This window comes from Malus sylvestris, chromosome 17 (genome assembly GCF_916048215.2).
Source record: "Malus sylvestris chromosome 17, drMalSylv7.2, whole genome shotgun sequence".
NCBI classification, from domain to species: domain Eukaryota; kingdom Viridiplantae; phylum Streptophyta; class Magnoliopsida; order Rosales; family Rosaceae; genus Malus; species Malus sylvestris.
Genome location: NC_062276.1, coordinates 31,058,950 through 31,079,568, shown reverse-complemented (window position 1 = coordinate 31,079,568; position 20,619 = coordinate 31,058,950). Strand labels below are relative to the sequence as shown.

The following is a 20,619-nucleotide window of genomic DNA, read 5'->3' as shown; positions in this document are numbered from 1 at the left end:
AAAAAAAAAACCTTCAAACACTCACCAACACCTTGTGCCGTAGCAAAGGAAGGTAAGGAAAGTGCTTGGATGTGCTTGCTGTCCAACTTGGATCGTTAGAGCGTTTAGGTGTTTTCTTTCTTTTGTTTTCAATGTCTAAATTTGTTTATCTTTGCTTTGTAAGTATGAGAAACTAAAACCCCCTTAGCTAGGGGGGAATTTGAAACCATGTTCATGCTTGCAATATGATTTGATTACTTTCAGTTGTGATTCATAAGTTGTGAATTCAATTTACTTATCCATTTGAATTAAAACTGATTGGTGTATGTTGGTTGAAAGTGCACGCTTAATTTCCACGCATAAATATGATGCTAGGATATAAGGGAGTTTCACCTAATCGTTATGAACTTATATTCACAAGTAGTAAAGGTTGTTCGTCACAACCGTGTTAAGTAAATTCTTGGCATAAGTTTCATGCAATTCATAGTTACAAGTGTTTCATCAATGCTTATGATTTTCATAGAACTTAATGATTCTTGCTTGTATCTCTATTATGCAATTCATGTAGGGAACTTGTGGGGAATGCTTTGGGTTGTTGTATGCAATCATCTAATTCAATGAAATTAGGAAAATTTGAGGATTAATTTAAGCGTACCTAATTAATCTGGGGTGTTGAGGTTCATGGTTTATTGAAAAGCAACTGGAAATCGTTTTATATGCAAGTGTGTCATGTGTGGAGAAAGACCCTCTAGCTAGCCCATCATCCATAGTTTAACCCATCACCCATCAATTCACCTAAATTTGTCTTAGAATCTGTTTAAATTATTCTTGCTTTGTTTTCCTTATTTTCGTCCAAAACCAAAATCCCTTTATTTTATTAAAGCCATATTAGTTAGTACTTGTTTTAGATTGTGTTTTTAAGTGTTTTAAGTCAAGATAAAATCAATTTTCGTCCAAACTTAGTGTTAGTGGCAGAAACTGCCTTGGAGTTGTGTTTAGGCAATTTTGAGACTTGTAAGTTTAATTTCATGCTTTTAAGTTTGTTTTCACATATTTAAGTTAGTTTCAAGTGTTTTAGCAATCCCTCCTAATCCCCGGCCTAGAATGATCCCTACTTACATTCTTTACTACAATTGACAACAAGAGGGTTTAATTTGTGTGTTAAGTTAATTTTCGAATCAAATTTTTGGCACCGTTGCAGAGGATTAGCAACTTTGCTAATCCCCCGTTGTTTCTTTTTATTTCTTTTTTGTGTCTTTTGTTTTAGTTACTGACTTTGTTTCTTTTCGTGTCTTTTGTTTTTAGTTTCTTATTTGGTTTTGTTTTGTTGATTTTAATTTTTGATATTTGATTTAGTTCTCTTTCTTTGATTTAAGATACTAAAGAAGTAGGAGATGGATTTTGCTAGCATTCAAGCTCAATTGGCAAATCTTACTTCTCAATTGTCGTAGTATGCCGAAATGACCACAATGCACAGTGTCCCTACATTTGGTGCGTCTTATAAGCAAGGATATCAAGCCAATCAATGTCCACAAAGAGATTAGAGTGATCATTCAAACTCTATGTGGTGGGAAGCTCAACAAGTTCAACACGAAGCATATTGGCAGCCATATGAAGAGTTCTATTCAAGACCTATGCAGCCACTACAACCTCATATACAATATGCCCAATCAAACTCAGATTCGTCAATAGATTACAATCAAATTCTTAATGAATTAAACTCTTTGGTGCAGGGCTCACAACAAGAAGAATATTTGCCACCATCAGAGGAGTTCTATCACTGGCCATATGAACCATCACAGTCACCACAACAATCTGCCCAATTCAATTTAGGTACGTCTTTGGATAATGATATGTTTAATAAGTTACTCACCTCTTTGAACCAGGAAGTAGAAAATCAAAACAAAGAGATACAAAATCAAGCCAAGAAGACGGGTGAAATGGAGAAGCAAACTGGGCAGATTATGGAGTTCATGGCACAAATTCAAGAGCAAAGTGAACTCCCCAACTCAACTATTGAAAATTCGCAGGGAGATTTTGAAATCCATGATGCTGTCACTTTGGGAAGTGTTATGGAGGTTGGAGCTAACCTAAAAACATCCAAACATAGCCTAGAAGTGGATGAGGAGCTGCTGATTGAGGATGAGGAAGAGGATATACACACGGAAAAGGTAGAACAACCCTTGCCGCAGCCCCCTAAGCCCTCTAATCCACCCACCACAAGTAAGGACATCCCAATTTCATTTCATTCTAATGTTATTCCTCTGAACGTCCATTTTCCTCGCAGGTTTTTGATTCCCAAGAAAGAAGAGAGTAAAAAAAACATCGTGGAAGCCTTCCTAAAGGTGCAAAATGATATTCCAATTCTTGGTGTAACAAATCAAGTTCCAGATTGTGTTGAAATGTTCAAAGGACTTTGTACACCAAGAAGAATGATTCAAGAGAAAGTAGTGGCTGGAGAAGATGTAGAATGCATCAAAGAGGATGTGATTGAGACAACCATTCCTAAAGAAGTTGAATTTTATGACACAGGACAAGTCCCAACCATCACATTCAATCTGGCCAAATCCAATATCCCTGAAACTTTCAAAGAAGTGGTGTTTGTCATTGAGTTCTTGTCGGACAAAGCAAGTAAGTCATCTTCTCCAATTTTACATACGTTTTCCACTAACTTGCCGATTTTGATGATTCAGGCACCCACACTAGAATTTACACCATTGCCCGATCACTTTAAGTATCACCTTCCATTTGAAGATCACTTCCATGCCATGGGACCTAAAGGAGTGTGACTGGAGGTATCGTCCGGCTGGAAGACGTTAAACCAAGCGCTTATTAGGAGGCAACTCATGTATTCAAATAAGGAAGATTTTTGAATTGCTCCACAATCAGTTTTGCGTTTATAAAAACCTTCCCTTTTCTGTAGTTTTATTTTGCCATGATTGTCATTTTTATTTGTTGTTTGTTTAATTATTTTTAGTGTGGGTTTATTTTTGAAACACTGACAGTTATGCAAGGTATTTTTCCATTCATAAAAAAGAAAGGAACATTAAGCAGATAAATACAAGAGGGAGCCTTCACGAAGGCTGCTTAGGAGAAGTCTCAGTAGTCGACGGAGCCTCAGCAATCGGCGGGGCCACAGAAGGAGGAGGTATCGGAGGTTGATCATTTGGAGCTTCACTACGCGATACAGCCCCAAAAGACGAAGGCAAATGTTGTTGGAACAAACCCACAAACCTTCGATGATCAAGTAAAATCTGACCATCAGATTCCTGTATCTGGTCAATTTTCCTCTTCATGTTTGTGGCATAGTTGTGTGCGAGCTTGTGCAACTGTTTATTCTCATGCTTGAGCCCTCTAATCTCCTGTTTGAGACTCATCACTTCAGCCGCCAACGATTCAACTTGACGGGTTCGAGCAAATAGGCGTTGGGCCATGTTGGACACAGAACCCGCACACTGCACACTAAGAGCCAGAGACTCCTTAACAGCCAACTCATTAAACCGTTTTGAAAGCAATCTGTTATCTTTAGGAGTGACAAGGTTCCGGGCCACCACCGCAGCAGTCAGGTCATTCTTCATCACCAAATCCCCAACGGTAAGGGGACTAGTAGAGGATATGAAGGATAGGCGCCATATGTTGTCTGAAGAAGGCAGGATTGCCTCTTCACCAAGGTTCAAGTCAAAACGACGGTCAGAGGGGCTAGACATTTTCAGAGGTGTTAAAGAAAGAAAGGGTCGGACAAGTCAAGATCGTAGAAGTGCAATAAGGGAGTTTTTACAGGTAGAAATTCAAGTGTGCTTTGAACGTCTTGCATACCTCTATAAAAATCAGCACTCGATGGGATTTCAGAGATCGAAGAGGTGAGCTCAGAAATCAAAGAGGCCAACTCAAAAATCAAAGAGGCGCTAGCTTTTTCAAAAGCTGGGCTTGCTCAGAAACCATGGCCAATCTTCTTTTCCAGATTTGTTCGCACTTGTCACATGCAACCTCTGCACTCGACGGGATTTCAGAGCTTGAAGAGGCAAGCTCAGAAATCAGAGAGCCATCTGCTTTTCCAGACTTGTCAGCATCTCTCACATGCACGCTCAGCTTTGCAGAAATCACGGGCAGTTTGTCGAAGCACCGATTCCAGATATCGAAGAGGCATCTGTTTTTTTCCAGACGTGTCAACATCTCTCACATGCACGCTCAGCTTTGCGGAAATCACGGTCAGTTTGTCGAAACACCAATTCCAGATATCGAAGAGGCATCTGCTTTATCCAGACGTGTCAACATCTGTCACATGCAGAGTCAGCTTTGCGGAAATCACGGGTAATCTGTCGATGATTTCTGGTGAAGTAGAAAGCACGTGAAGTTTACTATTCAATAATCCAACGGTTGCCGACAAGAGTGAAATAATAGTACCGGTTATTATTTCCTATAAATGTCGACCTTCACCCTCCATGGGAAGGCACACATACATAACCTTCTGTCATATCCGAGAATGCCTTTCCAACAAACCCTCTCGAGTCACTCAGGTTTCCTTATTCCTTGGGGTACCTTTGCAAACAACCCATCCAAAGCAAAAGTATTTCATATCATGAAGGTTGAAAGCAAGAGTATCTTATATCATGCTTTCTCCCTGTCCTTCTCCTTGTTGTTGTTTTAGGACAAGGAGAAAGAGAGCAATCAGCCAGCACTTGGTATCAATCTTCCGATCTGGAACCGACTGCCTGGAACCCCTTCCTGATTGCTTACCTAGCCTTGCTCTCGAGTACTCATCTTCATCATTTTATGCTTCCTTTTCGTCTACCACATCTACTTGGGGAACAGATAAGGGAAGTGAAAATGATACCTCGAAGCATGTGGAGACAATTTGCCAATTCATCCTCAGCTAGGGACAAGGAGAAAGAAAGCAAAAGGTGGGCATTTGGAAAGATTGAAGAAAGAAACAGACCAACACCTCTACCTCGTGTCTGCCCGCCGTGGAGAAGAAACAAGCAGAGAAGAACGCAGACGGCACAATCAAATCAACCCAGCAGAAGGAGTCTGATTTGAAACCAATGAACTCTCATATTCCTCGCTCAGAATTCCAAACCAGTTCGAGATCAAAGCTGTGGGAAAATAACAAGATCATCTATCTCCAAAACCATATTTGCGTTCTTAAACTCTACTCTGTCTAATTTTTACTTTGCCATACTTGTCATGTTTATTTGTTGTTTGTTTGTGTGAGTTTATGCTTGAAACATTGAGGAAAATGTTTGATTTAAGTGTGGGGGGTAACCATTGTTTTCATGAAATTCGTAGGAGTTTATCACCCATTACTTCTAGTGTTGTTCCTTGCTGTTTTAAGTGTTTTTAAACTGTTTTGGAGTGTTTCAGTGTGTTTTGACATAAAAATCCGAAAATCTCTTAAAAATTTGAAAAATTGTTTTGAAAAACCCAGAAAGAGTTGTTTTTGTATGTTTATTTGTGTCTTAGGGTACCTTCCAACACAATGATGAGGATTTGGTTTTTAATTGCATGACTGTTAAAGGGAGTTATAAACATGGATGAAAATTTGATTTACTCTTTGGTGTATGCTTGGTTGTGGTTATAATTTATGAATTCACATGCAATCATAAAGGAAAAATCAGTTTTGTAACATGCTTGAAAGAAGGAACTCAAATGTACGCTACAACCTTGTGCGACTTGAGCCTAAATGTTTATTTGGAGAGTTAATAATCTGTGCATCATTGTTTTCTAAAGTCGTTGCATGATCTCATTATTCTTTGCTTGGTTGCTACTTAGAAGGCGTTTCATCAGTTAGTTCCAAATGCTAGAACTCATACCTATTTCATTCAAAGCATGTTATTGATTTGCATAATACATATTCAAGATGAAGTTGTGTAGTGACCACCACAGCCAAATTGTCATGCCCTATTTCATTATGTGTTTAAGTTTAACCCCGTTGAGCCTTGTGTAGCCTATGTTCTTTGTTAACCCACGCTATCCTCACCTAGCCTAGATTAGGACCATCCATACCCTTGTTCTTGAAGCATAGTAAAACATAATTTAGAAGGAATTCCTTTTGTTGAACTTTTGCAGAAAAACAAGTGTGGAGGAAGTGATTCTTGTGTGTGTGTGTGTGTGTGCCAAAGTCCTTAATAAGGCACGGGTAGAAAAGAAAAAGAAAAAAAAAGAAACATTCGTGGAAAATAGAATGAAAAGAAGAAAAATGGTGAAAAAGAGCTCTAAAGTGTTGTTTGTTGAAGAAAGGGTCCAAAACATTGAATTCGGCCCTAAGTACTGCTTGAATCTTCCTGTTGTGTTTAAAAGTTATTTTCTGCATTATTAAGTGAATTCCAAGCGTCTATTTCACTACGTTGCTTGCTATTGCTTTCAAAATGTTTGTTATCCCTATCCTTTCTTTGTTAGCCATTACCTTTAAACCCCGTTACAACCCTTAACTTCATCTTGAGTGTCATGTGTTTCAATATGTGGCATTTGGAATTGGTATGAGCATATGGTGTCACTGGTTCTTGCATCTAAGTAGTAGCATTCCATTCATGAGATCATATCTAAAACATGCTTAATAACTCCAGAAAAAATCTTTCTTTGTTATACATATATGTGAGTGTTCGTTTTCATGTTTACATCAATCTTCTCACGTATAACTAGTGTAGGGTGTGTAGTCAGAAATTCTTGTGTGAAAATAAGAGTGTATCTAGTAAAGAATTGAGGAAAATCTCTAAGGCATGTTACTATATTCAAAATGCTGTTTTAATTGATTAAATGTGAGCTAGTGAATGGTGACTATGATTAAGTATGCTCGAGGGTAAGGAATGCTTAATTCTATGTAAGTGGTGATCTTTGGCATGTCATGTTTCATTGAAAATCCCCGAGGCAAATGTTGGAAGGTTAGGTTATGTTTTGTTTGTTTTGTTTCGTTTTGTTTCTTTTGTTTTGCTCGAGGACTAGCAAAAGCTAAGTGTGGGGGAATTTGATAGGATCATATTTATGCGACTTAGTTAGCTTGTTCTTGTGCATTTGTGTTGTTATTTCTTAGTTAATTATGTATTTTAAGCTATTTTCGTGTGTTTGTAGGTCATAATAACAAAGTTGGCAAGAAAGTGCATTTTGGAGCATTTTTGAGCATTTTTGAGCCAAGATTGGATAATGCAAGCATGGAGACATGAGGATGGACATTTTTGAAGATTTGAAGGCTGGAAATCAACATGTGTGTGTGCAAGTGTGTTGACCTACAACTCCAAACATCCATCCACTACACCTATTACATCCACTCATTACCAAACACTCATCCACTACACCCATTACATCCACTCATTACCAAACATCCATCCACTACACCCATTACATCCACTCATTACCAAACATCCACCCACTACACCCATTACATCCACTCATTACCAAATACTCATCCACTACACCTATTACATCCACTCATTACCAAACATCCACCCACTACACCCATTCCATCCACTCATTACCACAACACTCACCCACTACACCCATTACATCCACTCATTACCAAACATCCACCCAATACACCCATTACATCCACTCATTACCACAACACTCACCCACTACACCCATTACATCCACTCATTACAACTCCATACATTCCTCTTCCTAGCCTATAAATACATCCATCATTCACCATAATTAGGGAGATCTATCAAAAGACACTACATTCATATCTTACAACCTTCATCCAAACACTTCCATTCATCCTCACATCCATTCCTCCATACAAACAAACCTTCAAACACTCACCAACACCTTGTGCCGTAGCAAAGGAAGGGAAGGAAAGTGCTTGGATGTGCTTGCTGTCCAACTTGGATCGTTGGAGCGTTTAGGTGTTTTCTTTCTTTTGTTTTCAATGTCTAAATTTGTTTATCTTTGCTTTGTAAGTATGAGAAACTAAACCCCCCTTAGCTAGGGGGGAATTTGAAACCATGTTCATGCTTGCAATATGATTTGATTACTTTCAGTTGTGATTCATAAGTTGTGAATTCAATTTACTTATCCATTTGAATTAAAACTGATTGGTGTATGTTGGTTGAGAGTGCACGCTTAATTTCCATGCATAAATATGATGCTAAGATATAAGGGAGTTTCACCTAATCGTTATGAACTTATATTCACAAGTAGTAAAGGTTGTTCGTCACAACCGTGTTAAGTAAATTCTTGGCATAAGTTTCATGCAATTCATAGTTACAAGTGTTTCGTCAATGCTTATGATTTTCATAGAACTTAATGATTCTTGCTTGTATCTCTATTATGCAATTCATGTAGGGAACTTGTGGGGAATGCTTTGGGTTGTTGTATGCAATCATCCAATTCAATGAAATTAGGAAAATCTGAGGATTAATTTAAGCGTACTTAATTAATCTGGGGTGTTGAGGTTCATGGTTTATTGAAAAGCAACTGGAAATCGTTTTATATGCAAGTGTGTCATGTGTGGAGAAAGACCCTCTAGCTAGCCCATCATCCATAGTTTAACCCATCACCCATCAATTCACCTAAATTTGTCTTAGAATCTGTTTAAATTATTCTTGCTTTGTTTTCCTTATTTTCGTCCAAAACCAAAATCCCTTTATTTTATTAAAGTCATATTAGTTAGTACTTGTTTTAGATTGTGTTTTTAAGTGTTTTAAGTCAAGATAAAATCAATTTTCGTCCAAACTTAGTGTTAGTGGTAGAAACTGCCTTGGAGTTGTTTTTAGGCGGTTTTGAGTCTCTATAATCTGTTTTGAGTCTTGTGGCTTTGTTTTGAGTCTTGTAAGTTTAATTTCATGCTTTTAAGTTTGTTTTCACATATTTAAGTCAGTTTCAAGTGTTTTAGCAATCCCTCTTAATCCCCGGCCTAGAAAGATCCCTACTTACATTCTTTACTACAATTGACAACAAGAGGGTTTAATTTGTGTGTTAAGTTAATTTTCGCATCAAAGCTCTCAAATTCCATGGCAGACCACTGCCCAATGCTTCGATGGCATATGCAATGGTATGATGAGGTTCCCTTATGGGGCTTTGGTTGTCGATTTGTTGAAGGTTAGGAAAGAAATGAGGATTGAAGCTCTTAGAGCTAAGAGAGAGAGAGAGAGAGAGAGAGAGTGTGTGTGTGTGTGTGTGTGTGTGTGTGTTCAAGAGTTAGATTTTTCAGAAATGGGAGAGGACCGAGAGTGGTGATGTAATCCCACTTAAGGTTTTGAGGGAAATTACAAAATCACCCTCCCATTAGTTGTAATTTACAAGTAAGCCCTCGAGGCTTCGTTTATAATTTTCGTTTTGGGTAAAAGACTGTTTACTACTCTCATGTTTCGTGGTTTTCAACATTTAGTACATCAAGTTTTTTTCGTCTCAGAGTCATACCTAAAGTGTAAATTTTGGGACAGTCTCATACATCCGTTAGTCAAACTGTTAAGTTTTTCGTTAACTGTGACGTGGCGCACTGATTGGGCGCCACGTGTCATCCACGTTTTTTTTTTCTTTTTTTTCTTCTTCCTTCTCCTTCTTCTTCTTCCTCCGACTGCAACTTTCTTTTTTTTCTTTCTTTTTTTTTTTTTTTTTTGCTTCTTCCTTCTCCTTCTTCATTCCTCCTTCCTTCCCTTTCTTCCCCTTCTTCCTTCTCATTCTCCTTCTTCTTCCTCCGAAATCTGGGGAAGTTTGTTTGTTTTTTTTTTTTTTCTTCTTTCTTCTTCTTCCTTCCCCTTCTTCCTTCTTCTTCCTTCTCCTTCTTCTTCTTCTTCTTCTTCCTCCGAAATCTGGGGAAGTTTGTTTGTTTTTTTTTTTTTCTTTCTTTCTTCTTCTTCCTCCTTCTTCCTTCTTCTTCTTCTTCTTCCTCCGACTGCAATTTTTTCTTCCTCCTTCTCGTTCTTCCTTCCCCTTCTTCCTCCTTCTTCTTCTTCTTCTTCCTCAAAAAAAAAAAAAAAAAAAAAAAAAACTTTCATCTTCCCCCAAATTCGGAGGAAGAAGAAGAAGAACGAAGAAGGGGAAGGAAGAAGGAGAAGAAGGGGAAGGAAGAAGGAGGAAGGAAGAAGGAGAAGAAGGAGGAAGAAAAAAAAAACTGAATCTGGGCAGATTCGGAGGAAGAAGAAGAAGAAGAAGAAGAAGAAGAAGAAGAAGAAGAAGAAGAAGAAAAAAGAAAAAAAAAGAAAAAAAAGAAAAAAAATGAAAAAACTAAATCTGGGTAGATTCGGAGGAAGAAGAAGAAGAAGAAGAAGGAAGGAGGAAAGAGAAAGAAGAAGAAAAAAAAAAAAAAAAAAAGCTTCCCCAGATTCGGGAAGAAGAAGGAGAATGAGAAGGAAGAAAAAGGAAGAAGGGGAAGAAAGGGAAGGAAGGAGGAAGGAGGAAGGAAGGAAGAAGGAGAAGGAGGAAGAAAAAAAAAAAAAAAAAGTTGCAGTCGGAGGAAGAAGAAGAAGAAGAAGAAGAAGAAGAAGAAGAAGAAGAAGAAGAAGAAGAAGAAGAAGAAGAAGAAGAAGAAGAAGAAGAAGAAGAAGAAGAAGAAAGAAGAAAAGAAAAAAAAAAGAAAAAAAAAACGTGGATGACACGTGGCGCCCAGTCAGTGCACCACATCACAGTTAACGAAAAACTTAACAGTTTGACTAACGGATGTATGAGACTGTCCCAAAATTTACACTTTAGGTATGACTCTGAGACGAAAAAAACTTGATGTACTAAATGTTGAAAACCACGAAACATGAGGGTAGTAAACAATCTTTTACCCTTTCGTTTTATACGTTAAACTAACGTACAAGAATAGAATTATGAAACTTAAAGAAAGTATAAGAGATTTTAAATCTCGAATTGAGGCTCGAAAATTAATTAAGACGCCCATTCGGGGGCAAAATGGTCATTTCACATGTGATAAAAATACAATATTTTAAGGAATGGATTATAACCAAGGAAGAAAATATCGGTAATATCGGAAATATCGGTAGTCTGAAAACACGGAAATATCGATGGAAATATCGGGATAATATCGATATCGATAAAAATTACATGGAAACCACGGAAATTGTAAGAAAAACTTGGAAATTTTTATTGAAACTTTGCAGGATGTTTATTTAGTCAATTATCTATTAGTTTATCACAAAAAATTGGAAGGAAATGCATTGCATGATGGATTTAACTGATTGAAGTTGATTATATAACGAGCTGGCAAACATTGTGAGTGTAGAAAATATGTAGTAATTAATGAAAGAAATTTAAACACACCATAATCATTTATATTTAATGAATTAGTTATCAGCAATAGTTTAGGGGTTAAATGATAGTATATCCATGTGCATAGTTAGTCATAAACTTAAGGTGCATTTGTTTCACCGGACTATCTTGGACTAAATTAAGTTCAAGAACTAAATTGGATTGGCTTGACGTAGACTAACTAGTATAAGAATAATTGAATATTTGGTACATTGTCTGACTAAATCATGGAATAATTATTTTTGGGATCTAAATATTTTTTTGTCATTTCTTTATTTCTCTCCCCCCCTCTTTCTTATCCTTTCCAGATGCTTCTTGTTCCTTTTTTTTTTTTTTTTTTTGTCAAAGCTTCTCCGTTCCTTTCTACTCATTCCTTTTCTTTTTCCTTTCCATTTCAAATTTAGGAACTGGGTACAAGTCGATGAACCCCAACTAGATAAAAGCAAAGTTCTAAAAGACATTAGGCGCTAGTCGGGCGGTGAACTGGGGCCTAGCGCCTAGGCGGGCTAGACGGATTTAAATAATTTATAAAATATTATATAAATAAATGTCTATTTACAATTAAAAAAAACTATATACTTGTAGTTGTAATATATTGAGAATTTGAAAAAAAAATTAAATGAAGTATAGAGACCTTATTGAGTTTATTGGAGGAAAAAGAGACACATGGATTGCTTGCAAAGCATAATGGTACATCAAATATGAGCTCTAATATGGCCCATCAGCTTAAAGCCCAAATATCATCACATATTTGCTTCTATATACTAAACAAAATATAAAAAAATAGAAAAAAAAACTGCCTCTTTGACCTTTCTATTCTATGCTGCTACTTTTAGTCTAGAACCCACAAAAAGTTGCAGACTTGCAGTGCATTAGTTCTCTTCGTAATTATCGAGTTCTGAGATCTAGGTTTTGAGAAGAAAAAAAAAAAATCTCAGGAAAATTCCTAAAATTCCCCTTTTCTTCTTTGTAAATTTGTAAATTTGGGTTCGAAACTATCGTTATCTGAGTTTTTGATTGTTGTGTTTTGAATCCTTTTATCTGTATCTCTCTGTTTTGGCTTCATAAATTTTTGGGTGTCTCTTTTGATCTGGTGGTCGATGAATGGGGAGTACGAAGCTTTTGGGTTTGTAGGATGGACAGAGCTTCTGGGTTTCAAGTCTGAAATGAAAGCTTCTGGGTTTGCGCACAGCTTCTGGGTTTCCACAAAGCTTTTGTGTTTTTGGTTCCGCCTTGCACCCGCCTTCCTCACCGATCCCACCGACGACAACCCCACCTCTGTCGTTGACTCCAGCGACGACCACCATGACCCTCAATCGCCCCCAAACCCCAACCTCAACCTCCACAACAACCACCCATTCTCCTCCTCCCCCCCCCCCCCCGAAGCCTGCCTCGCCGGCGCCGCGCTCGCCTCCGTCTCTGTTCCACGTCTGCTTCAACCAAGACCACGCCTGCTTCGCCGTGGGGACAGACCACGGGTTCTGGATCTACAACTGCGATCCGTTCCGCGAGCTTTTTCGTCGCGACTTCAACAACGGCGGGGCAATCGGCGTCGTTGAGGCGCAGATCTTGGGTTTGAGCCTGGATTGCAAAGAGAGATCTGGGCAGCTGGGACGACGCAGCCTCGGCTGCCTTTCCGACGACGGAGCCACGACGACTTTTTCGATAATATCGCGATATTTTGACGATAATGAGACGGATACGTGGGAAAATATCGGTGTCTCTGAAAAACGATAATATCGGCGATATATCGCCGATATTATCGATATTTTAATCATTGATTATAACACTTGTTTACAAAAAAAGGAAGGGAAAATGAGAAGATCAAAAGGCCAACTCATGGCCTTTAAATTCTTCACATAAATTACACTTGTGTTCTTAAAAGGAATAAAAGGCATCTTCATGGCTTTTAATTTCTTGTGTTAAGTGGCTTTAGTATTCACACTAGGTGGGTATTCATTATAGCTTTGTTGTCTTTACTTGTATTCCTCTTTAAATATTTCTCTTGTAATTGCTACTTGTATTTCAATACAATTTCTCTTTGAATCGTTGTGCTCATCTCAATACAAAGTACAAGCCATTTCTCTTTCTCTTTCAATCAAAGCTTGAACTTCTCATGTCAAACTTTAATTCAACATTTACTTATTGTGAGTTATTTATCTACATAAGTAAAGTACTTATTATTAAGGCAAAGAAAGAACCTAAGTTGAGCCACTCTCACTCAATGGCAGAAGTGTTTTGGTTTGAAGTCAATTATGCACAATCTCCATCACTCAAATCCCGTATACTAACAGTAATTAGTAGTGACATGCCCACAATCTCTAATTTTTTTTGTTCGAGTAAATTCCCGACCTACAGCAAGGCCCATAGGGAATTTAGGGGACGAATAGTTGCTTTTGCCCATCCACCTAGAAAAACACGACATATGGTCAAATACATGTAATCAAGATGATCAACTAAGGGCATTGCACATGACTAGTTTGAATAGAAATATCATTTATTGAAAACGTAGTCAAATACACGTGATTATGGATGATCAATTAGAGCTATTTGATCAACCACTTATTCATCCCTGCATATACGCATATGCCTGCAACTAGTAGTCTAGTACTATATATACAAGAGCTTAATTGATCTCCAATTGATCCACACCACCACCTCTACTACTTCAAATGGCTCAAATTAGTAATTAATTTGCCTCGCTCTTGAACAAATATTATTCAATGGGGATTACGAGGATGATATACATGGTTACGATGTTATTTTCATTACTTGTATCAATATTGTCTTCGTCCACGGTGGGATTCGATTATTTTCAATTTACGCAGCAATATCAGCCGGCTGCCTGTAACTCTAATCCCACTCCTTGTAAGGATCCTACTGACAAGTTGTTTACGGTTCATGGTTTGTGGCCTTCAAACAAAATAGGACGTGACCCAGAATATTGCAAGACAAGGAATCGTCGGAAGGTAATATTATTAGTGATCAGATAGTCAATATTGTTTATTTCATTTATATAATTGTGTGTGTGTGTATACATAATTTTTCTTATACAATTAATTTAAAATTTAATCATAAATTTTTTATGTTGTACATATTATGTTGTCAGAGAGCAAAAACACTCGAACCCCAGTTGGAAATTATTTGGCCGAACGTCCTCGATCGAACCAATCATACAGGCTTCTGGCGTAGACAGTGGAAAAAACATGGCACCTGTGGGTATCCCACAATACAGAACGAGAATGATTACTTTGAAACAGTAATCAAAATGTACATAACCGAGAAACAAAACGTCTCTCGAATCCTCTCAAATGCAAAGATTGAACCAGACGGGCAAAGCAGACCGCTGGTGGACATTGAAAATGCCATACGCAACGGTACCCACAATAAGAAACCGAAATTCAAGTGCCAAAAGAATAATGGGGTGACTGAATTGGTTGAGATCACTCTTTGCAGCGATAAAAACAGAGCACATTTCATTGATTGCCCCAATCCCTTTCTACCCGGATCACCATATTTGTGCCCCAACATCAGTATCCAGTATTAAGAGCGCGGCTATCTAGCATGTGTGTGTCTATATATATATATATAGAGAGAGAGAGAGAGAGAGAGAGAGAGAGAGAGAGAGAACTAGTTGGCTTAATTATTTATAGCTCGGGTGAATATGTGAATTTTCCTTTCATGTGAGCTTATAGGTTGGCCTATATAGGGATAATATAATGGAGAATAAAAAAAAGCAGTTACCGATTATTGCTTTCAATTGATTTGACACTGTTGGGAAAAAACAAGAACGCTCTCCACGCGCGAGATAGGAGAGAACGCAAATACCAATCCCACGACCTAATAGGGTTCTTGTTGAATTCCACATTGACCAGAAGGAAAGGAGAAAAACAATTTAAATCGGATTACCTCGCTCACTCTAATCACTATTAAGGGTTTTAATGTTGGGATTATTAGGCTTAATTCTATTTTTCAGTTATAGAGCTAGTTGACAGTAGTCACTCATTTTATATAAGAGCACTAGCTCTATTGTTTGTAAGGCAGAACAGTTTTTACAGAAAGAATATTAATACAAAAACAATTCAGTTGCTCTGCCTCCTTCTCCTTCCTTTTCCCTTCTTCTCTATCCTTCTGTGCTACTTGTAGGTTAAGTAAGGACTGAGGATTTGGATCGTGGTATCATTCTTCTCGAATCATGGTTTCCCTCTTGTGAATGCCCACCCGCCTCCTCTTCCTGCCATGGATGTTGCGTTCAACCATTTTCGCGCTTCGATAAGTACTGCAATTTGCAAGGTCGTGGATTTTGTATTTGCACGCTTCTATTAGCTTGTCAACACTCTTGTTTGGTGGAATTGGGTGAGCAATTCTTCCGCTGGAATAAAATTCCTCTTGGAGATTGCCTAGTCTAGATGCCCCCTTTGGTTCTACTAACATTCGATGTTACAGAGCATACTTGACTTAATATGTAGGTCCATGATAGAAGTAGTCATACTCGGGGTCAGAGTTTAGAGCCACCTTCGGATGATTTCCGAATCACCCTTTCGACTATTCCCTTGAATGGCGTAGAGCCCAGGTTTGAATGTTATAACCCCAAATTTTCTAGTTGTATAAATTTTAGGGAGCCGGATACTGCATTGGACTTCTGGGTCAGGGTGCGTAATTGTTACCGCGCTTATTACGACTTGAGCCTCACAAGTGGCTAATTGTTCAAGACAGACTAGGTTAATAGAGACTCCTTTGACAGTGCTGCTTTGAATATTTAGACTTGCGTTCATGCAAAGTTTTCAATGTTTATGTGTTTGCGTGGGATGAGTAAGGTATTCCTAGCACACCAAAAAAGAAAAAGAAAAAGAAAAAGAAAGAACAGATTGATAAGGGCGTGAGATTGAATCCAAAAAGGATTGCCTACATATCTCTGGGGTGGAGAATCAAATAATTGTGTAGTTCTAAGAAAAACATGATATGGAGTAAACATTACAACAGGGGTTGTAAAGTCTAGACTTGCGTGTTTGGCTTTCCTTGTCAACATTGTAACTACACCACACATACTCTCATTAGTTCTTAGATATATCCTTAAAGGCCTGTTGCTGCTGGAATAAAATGTCCAAGGGTTTGGCATACTACCTCAAAAGGTTTGTCCATGCATGTGCATTTCATATCTAAATTATTGTTACATTCTGACTAGCTTAGTTGTCTCGTCAGTTTTGCCCGCTGACTTCATGCGAGCTAGGCACGCTAATTAAGACTACCCATATGGGCCGACTGACACATTTTTTCTGATAGCCAACTTTTAGCCATTAATTTGCCCAAATCATTTTCTGAGCTGACTGAGCTGACAAGTGTCCATTTTCCTTGCTAGCTGAAAGCAAACAGGTTGGTTTGATAAAACTAAGGTTACGTCTTTGTTTGGGTTTTGGTTTCTTCAGATTACATTGCAAAGAGAGAAAGTGCATTGAAGGCTCTCTTCTTCACTATTTATGATACCCTAGCTACCAAACCTTCTTCATGCATTAAACACCCAATCATTGAGAAATAGGTTTGCGTTGTTTTCTTGGTCGAGTTTAAGTTTCAAATCCTTATTTGAGATTGGTTTCTTCCTTCAACTATTCAACTAAAGAAACTAATTGGTTTTTCAATTGAGAATTTTGAATCATTTTCATCGTAACATCATTTGCATACGACATGTTGCTCTCCGTCTCACAAGGTGAAGAGCTCAGGGAAAAGAGCTGCCATCTTGTGATTACTTAAGATGTCTCCATCTCGTGCAAAGTAAGGTTGGACAATGGTAAAGCTGCTTTGTATATAGATCTAAGAATTGAGCTTGATGTGATAATTTGTATAAACCTTGTTTGTATTAGTAGATTGGACTCCGTGGAGTCCTCGATTTTTTTAACCCAAATGTGGGTTTTTTCGGTCAAAAATATCTTTTGTCTAGAATTACTTAATGCTCATCACATAACACACTTATTTGCACATACTCTCTGCTTCCTTAGTTTTACAAATTAATATGCCTACAGTATGCTCACACAAGATGATAGTAATTAACGAACTGGACTATTGTTGACTAGGATATCATCTAGTAACCTAAGTTGAATTACTTAAATTGTGCCAGGGTGACTAACAACTTTGTACTTAGCTGACTGGTGAGTTTGACTGGTCAATTGTAGACAGTGTTTTTAATTTCAGGATATTTCATTTGGTACCAATTTCAATTTGAAGGAATTTTTTTGAAAACCTAAGTTTATTAAGCAACAAAATACACGCATTTAACGATTAAATGGCGGAAACAAAGGCTAATCCTCGAAATACAAAGAGAGTTGAGAAACTTTTATACCTTTGTTGAATCTTCTTTGCATAAGCAAATGCTAATCACCCAAGAGAGAAGGCCTTCGTTTCCTTTTTTTTAGGGTACTCCCGGGAACAGATCCAATGGAGACGGGGTGTGGCTTGTAGCTCAGAGGATTAGAGCACGTGGCTATGAACCACGGTGTCGGGGGTTCGAATCCCTCCTCGCCCACAACTAGGGGAATGACCTTTCCCTTTGGCGGTAGGAAAATCATGATCGGGATAGCGGACCGAAAGCTATGGAATTTAGGCATGGGTCTTTTGTTGAAATGGAATGGCCTTACTTTTTCATTTTATTTATTTGTTATTTATCGTTAATGGCGAGTTAATTAAGTATAGTATGCCCGGCCCTAATCAACATATTTTTTTGTTTTACGCCCCATAATTCTTCCTCAGCTAGGTTGGGGCAGAATAGCAGAGCAAGTACAAGTATTAGTAACATAGCAAAAATGCGTTCCTCGTCATTAATATGTCTGCTCGCGGTAATTGTGGCCTCTTGGACGAATTGATGATTGCATCTTTGATGCACTTGTTAGTACATCTGAAAAATTTTAATTAGATAGTTGTAAATAGCCCCAGACTGTGGAACAACGGATTATCCCAGACTTATGCCGAGGTATTGACGGTGATTCTCAAATATCGCAGAACAAAATGTAATATGATGAGATAGAATCCAATAGAAACAAAGACATGGGGAATGGGTTATCTACTCTTAACGGTCAAAGCGAACCCTTTGATCATTACCTTACATAGTGTGCGATCCATTAGGTTCCTTTTAGTGAGGTAGTGGGCGATTAGAACTCTTACTAATCAATTGTGAATTGAAACTAATTTCAATTCTCCCTTTAATGATTATACATCTTCAGGGCTTCAATAAGCCATAAGTGACACATAGCAGTATGTATAGCTACCCAAGCTAATGATAAGAGGTTGGAGAACCTATTCAGTTTGGGATTACAAATACAATATGGTCTTTCTCTAATACAATATGATTGACCACATTGTTTGGTTTGATAGTTTATTCATGTTTACCATCCAATGTGATCCTTTTACTTGTAGGGTAAATTACATTTTACCCCCACAGGTTTCGGGTCGATTGCCACCTCATACAACATCTTTAAAACATTTCAATTTCATACATTTACTTATTATTTTATTTCAATTTCATATATCCGTTAAGTAAGCAGTTAAGTGATGACGTGGCAAATATGGGATCCACATTTGTGCTAACGTAGCTGCTAAATTTGTGCCACGTGGCAAAATAATTATTTTTTATGCATTTAAAAATAATAATTTGCCCTTAAAAAATTAATTAAAGAAAAGTTTTTAAAAAACCCTAAAACCCATCTTCCCCGACCCACCTTCTCCCTCTTTTCCATTCTCTTCACCTCCCTTCCATTCTCTCTCCCAAAGACCCACTCATCCATTTTCACCTCCCCGACCCACCTTCTCCCTCTTCTCCACTCTCTTCACCTCCCAACCCTTCTTTCTCCCTAGATCAACCTGCACCAAACCCTAGTCCTTAAAAAATAAAAAATAAAATAAAATAATAAATAAATGGAGGCCGGACAAGAATCGGGCAGCCAAAGTTTGGAATCGAAGGCCGGACAGAAAATTTGATGGGGGTGTTGAGCCAGGTGTCAAGGATCTCGACGGTGGAGTTGGCGAAGACGTTGGAGTTGTTGATGGAGCGAGAGTTCTGGGCGTCGAAAGGGGTGACACAAGTGGCGGCGTGCAAGCAGGTTACTGAAGGGAGAGATGTTGCAGTAGGAGGGGAGGATGAGGCTGATGTGTTAAATAAGTTAACACACAAATTAAACCCTCTTGTTGACAATTGTAGTATATGTATAAGTAGGGATCGTTCTGGACCGGGGATTAGGAGGGCTTGCTAATAACCTCTCACTTGACTCAAAAATATAAGAAGAAACTTAAAAACACAAAAGTAGGCTTTAAAACACTAAACTAGACTCAAAGAGTTCAAAACAAACTTAAGCACACTTTGATACAAGAAAATAAATGGGGGGTATTGGTTTTGGTTGTGATTGAGATAAAAAGTAAAACTAAATATATGGTTGATGGATTAGCTAGAGATCCATTCTTCACACATGACACACTTGTACATGAATTGATTTCCAATTGCTTTTCAATAGATTATGAAACTCAACACCCCAGATTAACCGTGATGCACTAATTAATCCTCAGATTTTCCTTGATTTATTGAATTGGATGAATGCATACGACAATCCAAATTATTCTCCAAAAGTCCTCTACATGAATGCATAATAGAGATACAATCAAAGATCATTACGTTCTATGAAAATCATAAGTGTTAACGAGGCATTCGTAACTATGAATGCATGATACGTTTGCCAAGAATTCAATTAACGCGATTGTGACTAGCAACCTTCACTACCAATGAATATAAACTTGTAACGATTAGGTGAAACTCATTTATATCCTAGCATCAAATTCATGCATGAAAACTAAATATGCATCCTTAATCAACATACAAGAATTAGTTTTGAAGAAAGTAGTTAATTGAATTGCATTCACAACTTATTAAATCACAATTGGAAGAAATCAATTCATATCTCAAGCATGTTCATGGCTTCGAACTTCCCCCTAGCTAAGTAAGGTTTTAGTTCCTCATACTTGCAATTAAACAAAAACAATTGATATTAAACATAGAAAAACAAAGTAGAATACACCTAGAATGCTCCAACAACTCCAATGGAATGGCTAGCACAACTCCAAGCACTCCTCCTTCTTTGCAAGCAGCGGCACTAGAGGTTTTGGACGGTTTTGGGTGGTTTTTATGGTGTAGAATGGATGGGGAATGGTATGGAAATGTTTAGGGTTGATGGGTGGTGTGGCTAGGGGTGATTTTTGGCTGAATTTGGAGAGAATGGTGGTGGAGAGGTGTGGCTAAGGCAAGGATAAAATCTGTTTTTTCTTGATGAATATGGAAGGTGGTATTTATAGGCTTGAGAGAGGACCACTCCATATCCTTTGCATGTGCAGCTTGTGTGGGTGTGTGTTGGCATGTTTCCTCTTTACATTTACACACACATGCTTCATCATTTCAACCACAACACACACACATTTTCT

At 38.0% G+C, this 20,619-nt stretch overlaps 2 protein-coding genes across 2 annotated transcripts in view; both read left to right on the top strand.

Moving 5' to 3' along the window:
* The window catches only part of LOC126611474 (F-box/kelch-repeat protein At3g06240-like), a 137,626-nt gene that overhangs the window by 4,706 nt on the left and 112,301 nt on the right, over positions 1–20,619 (top strand). The window lies entirely within an intron of this gene.
* On the top strand, positions 13,747–14,713 carry LOC126611477 (ribonuclease S-5-like). Its single transcript, XM_050279770.1, has 2 exons — positions 13,747–14,135; positions 14,276–14,713. Exons 1-2 carry the CDS (start codon positions 13,890–13,892, stop codon positions 14,711–14,713), a joined length of 684 nt encoding a protein of 227 aa, XP_050135727.1. The 5' UTR covers positions 13,747–13,889.

What these genes read in the sequence shown, in the direction of transcription:
- LOC126611477 (XM_050279770.1), top strand. Translation starts at nt 13,890, where the DNA reads ATGGGGATTACGAGGATGATATACATGGTTACGATGTTATTTTCATTA. An exon ending in AGACAAGGAATCGTCGGAAG is followed by an intron (nt 14,136 to 14,275) that starts GTAATATTATTA and finishes TTATGTTGTCAG; the next exon opens with AGAGCAAAAACACTCGAACC.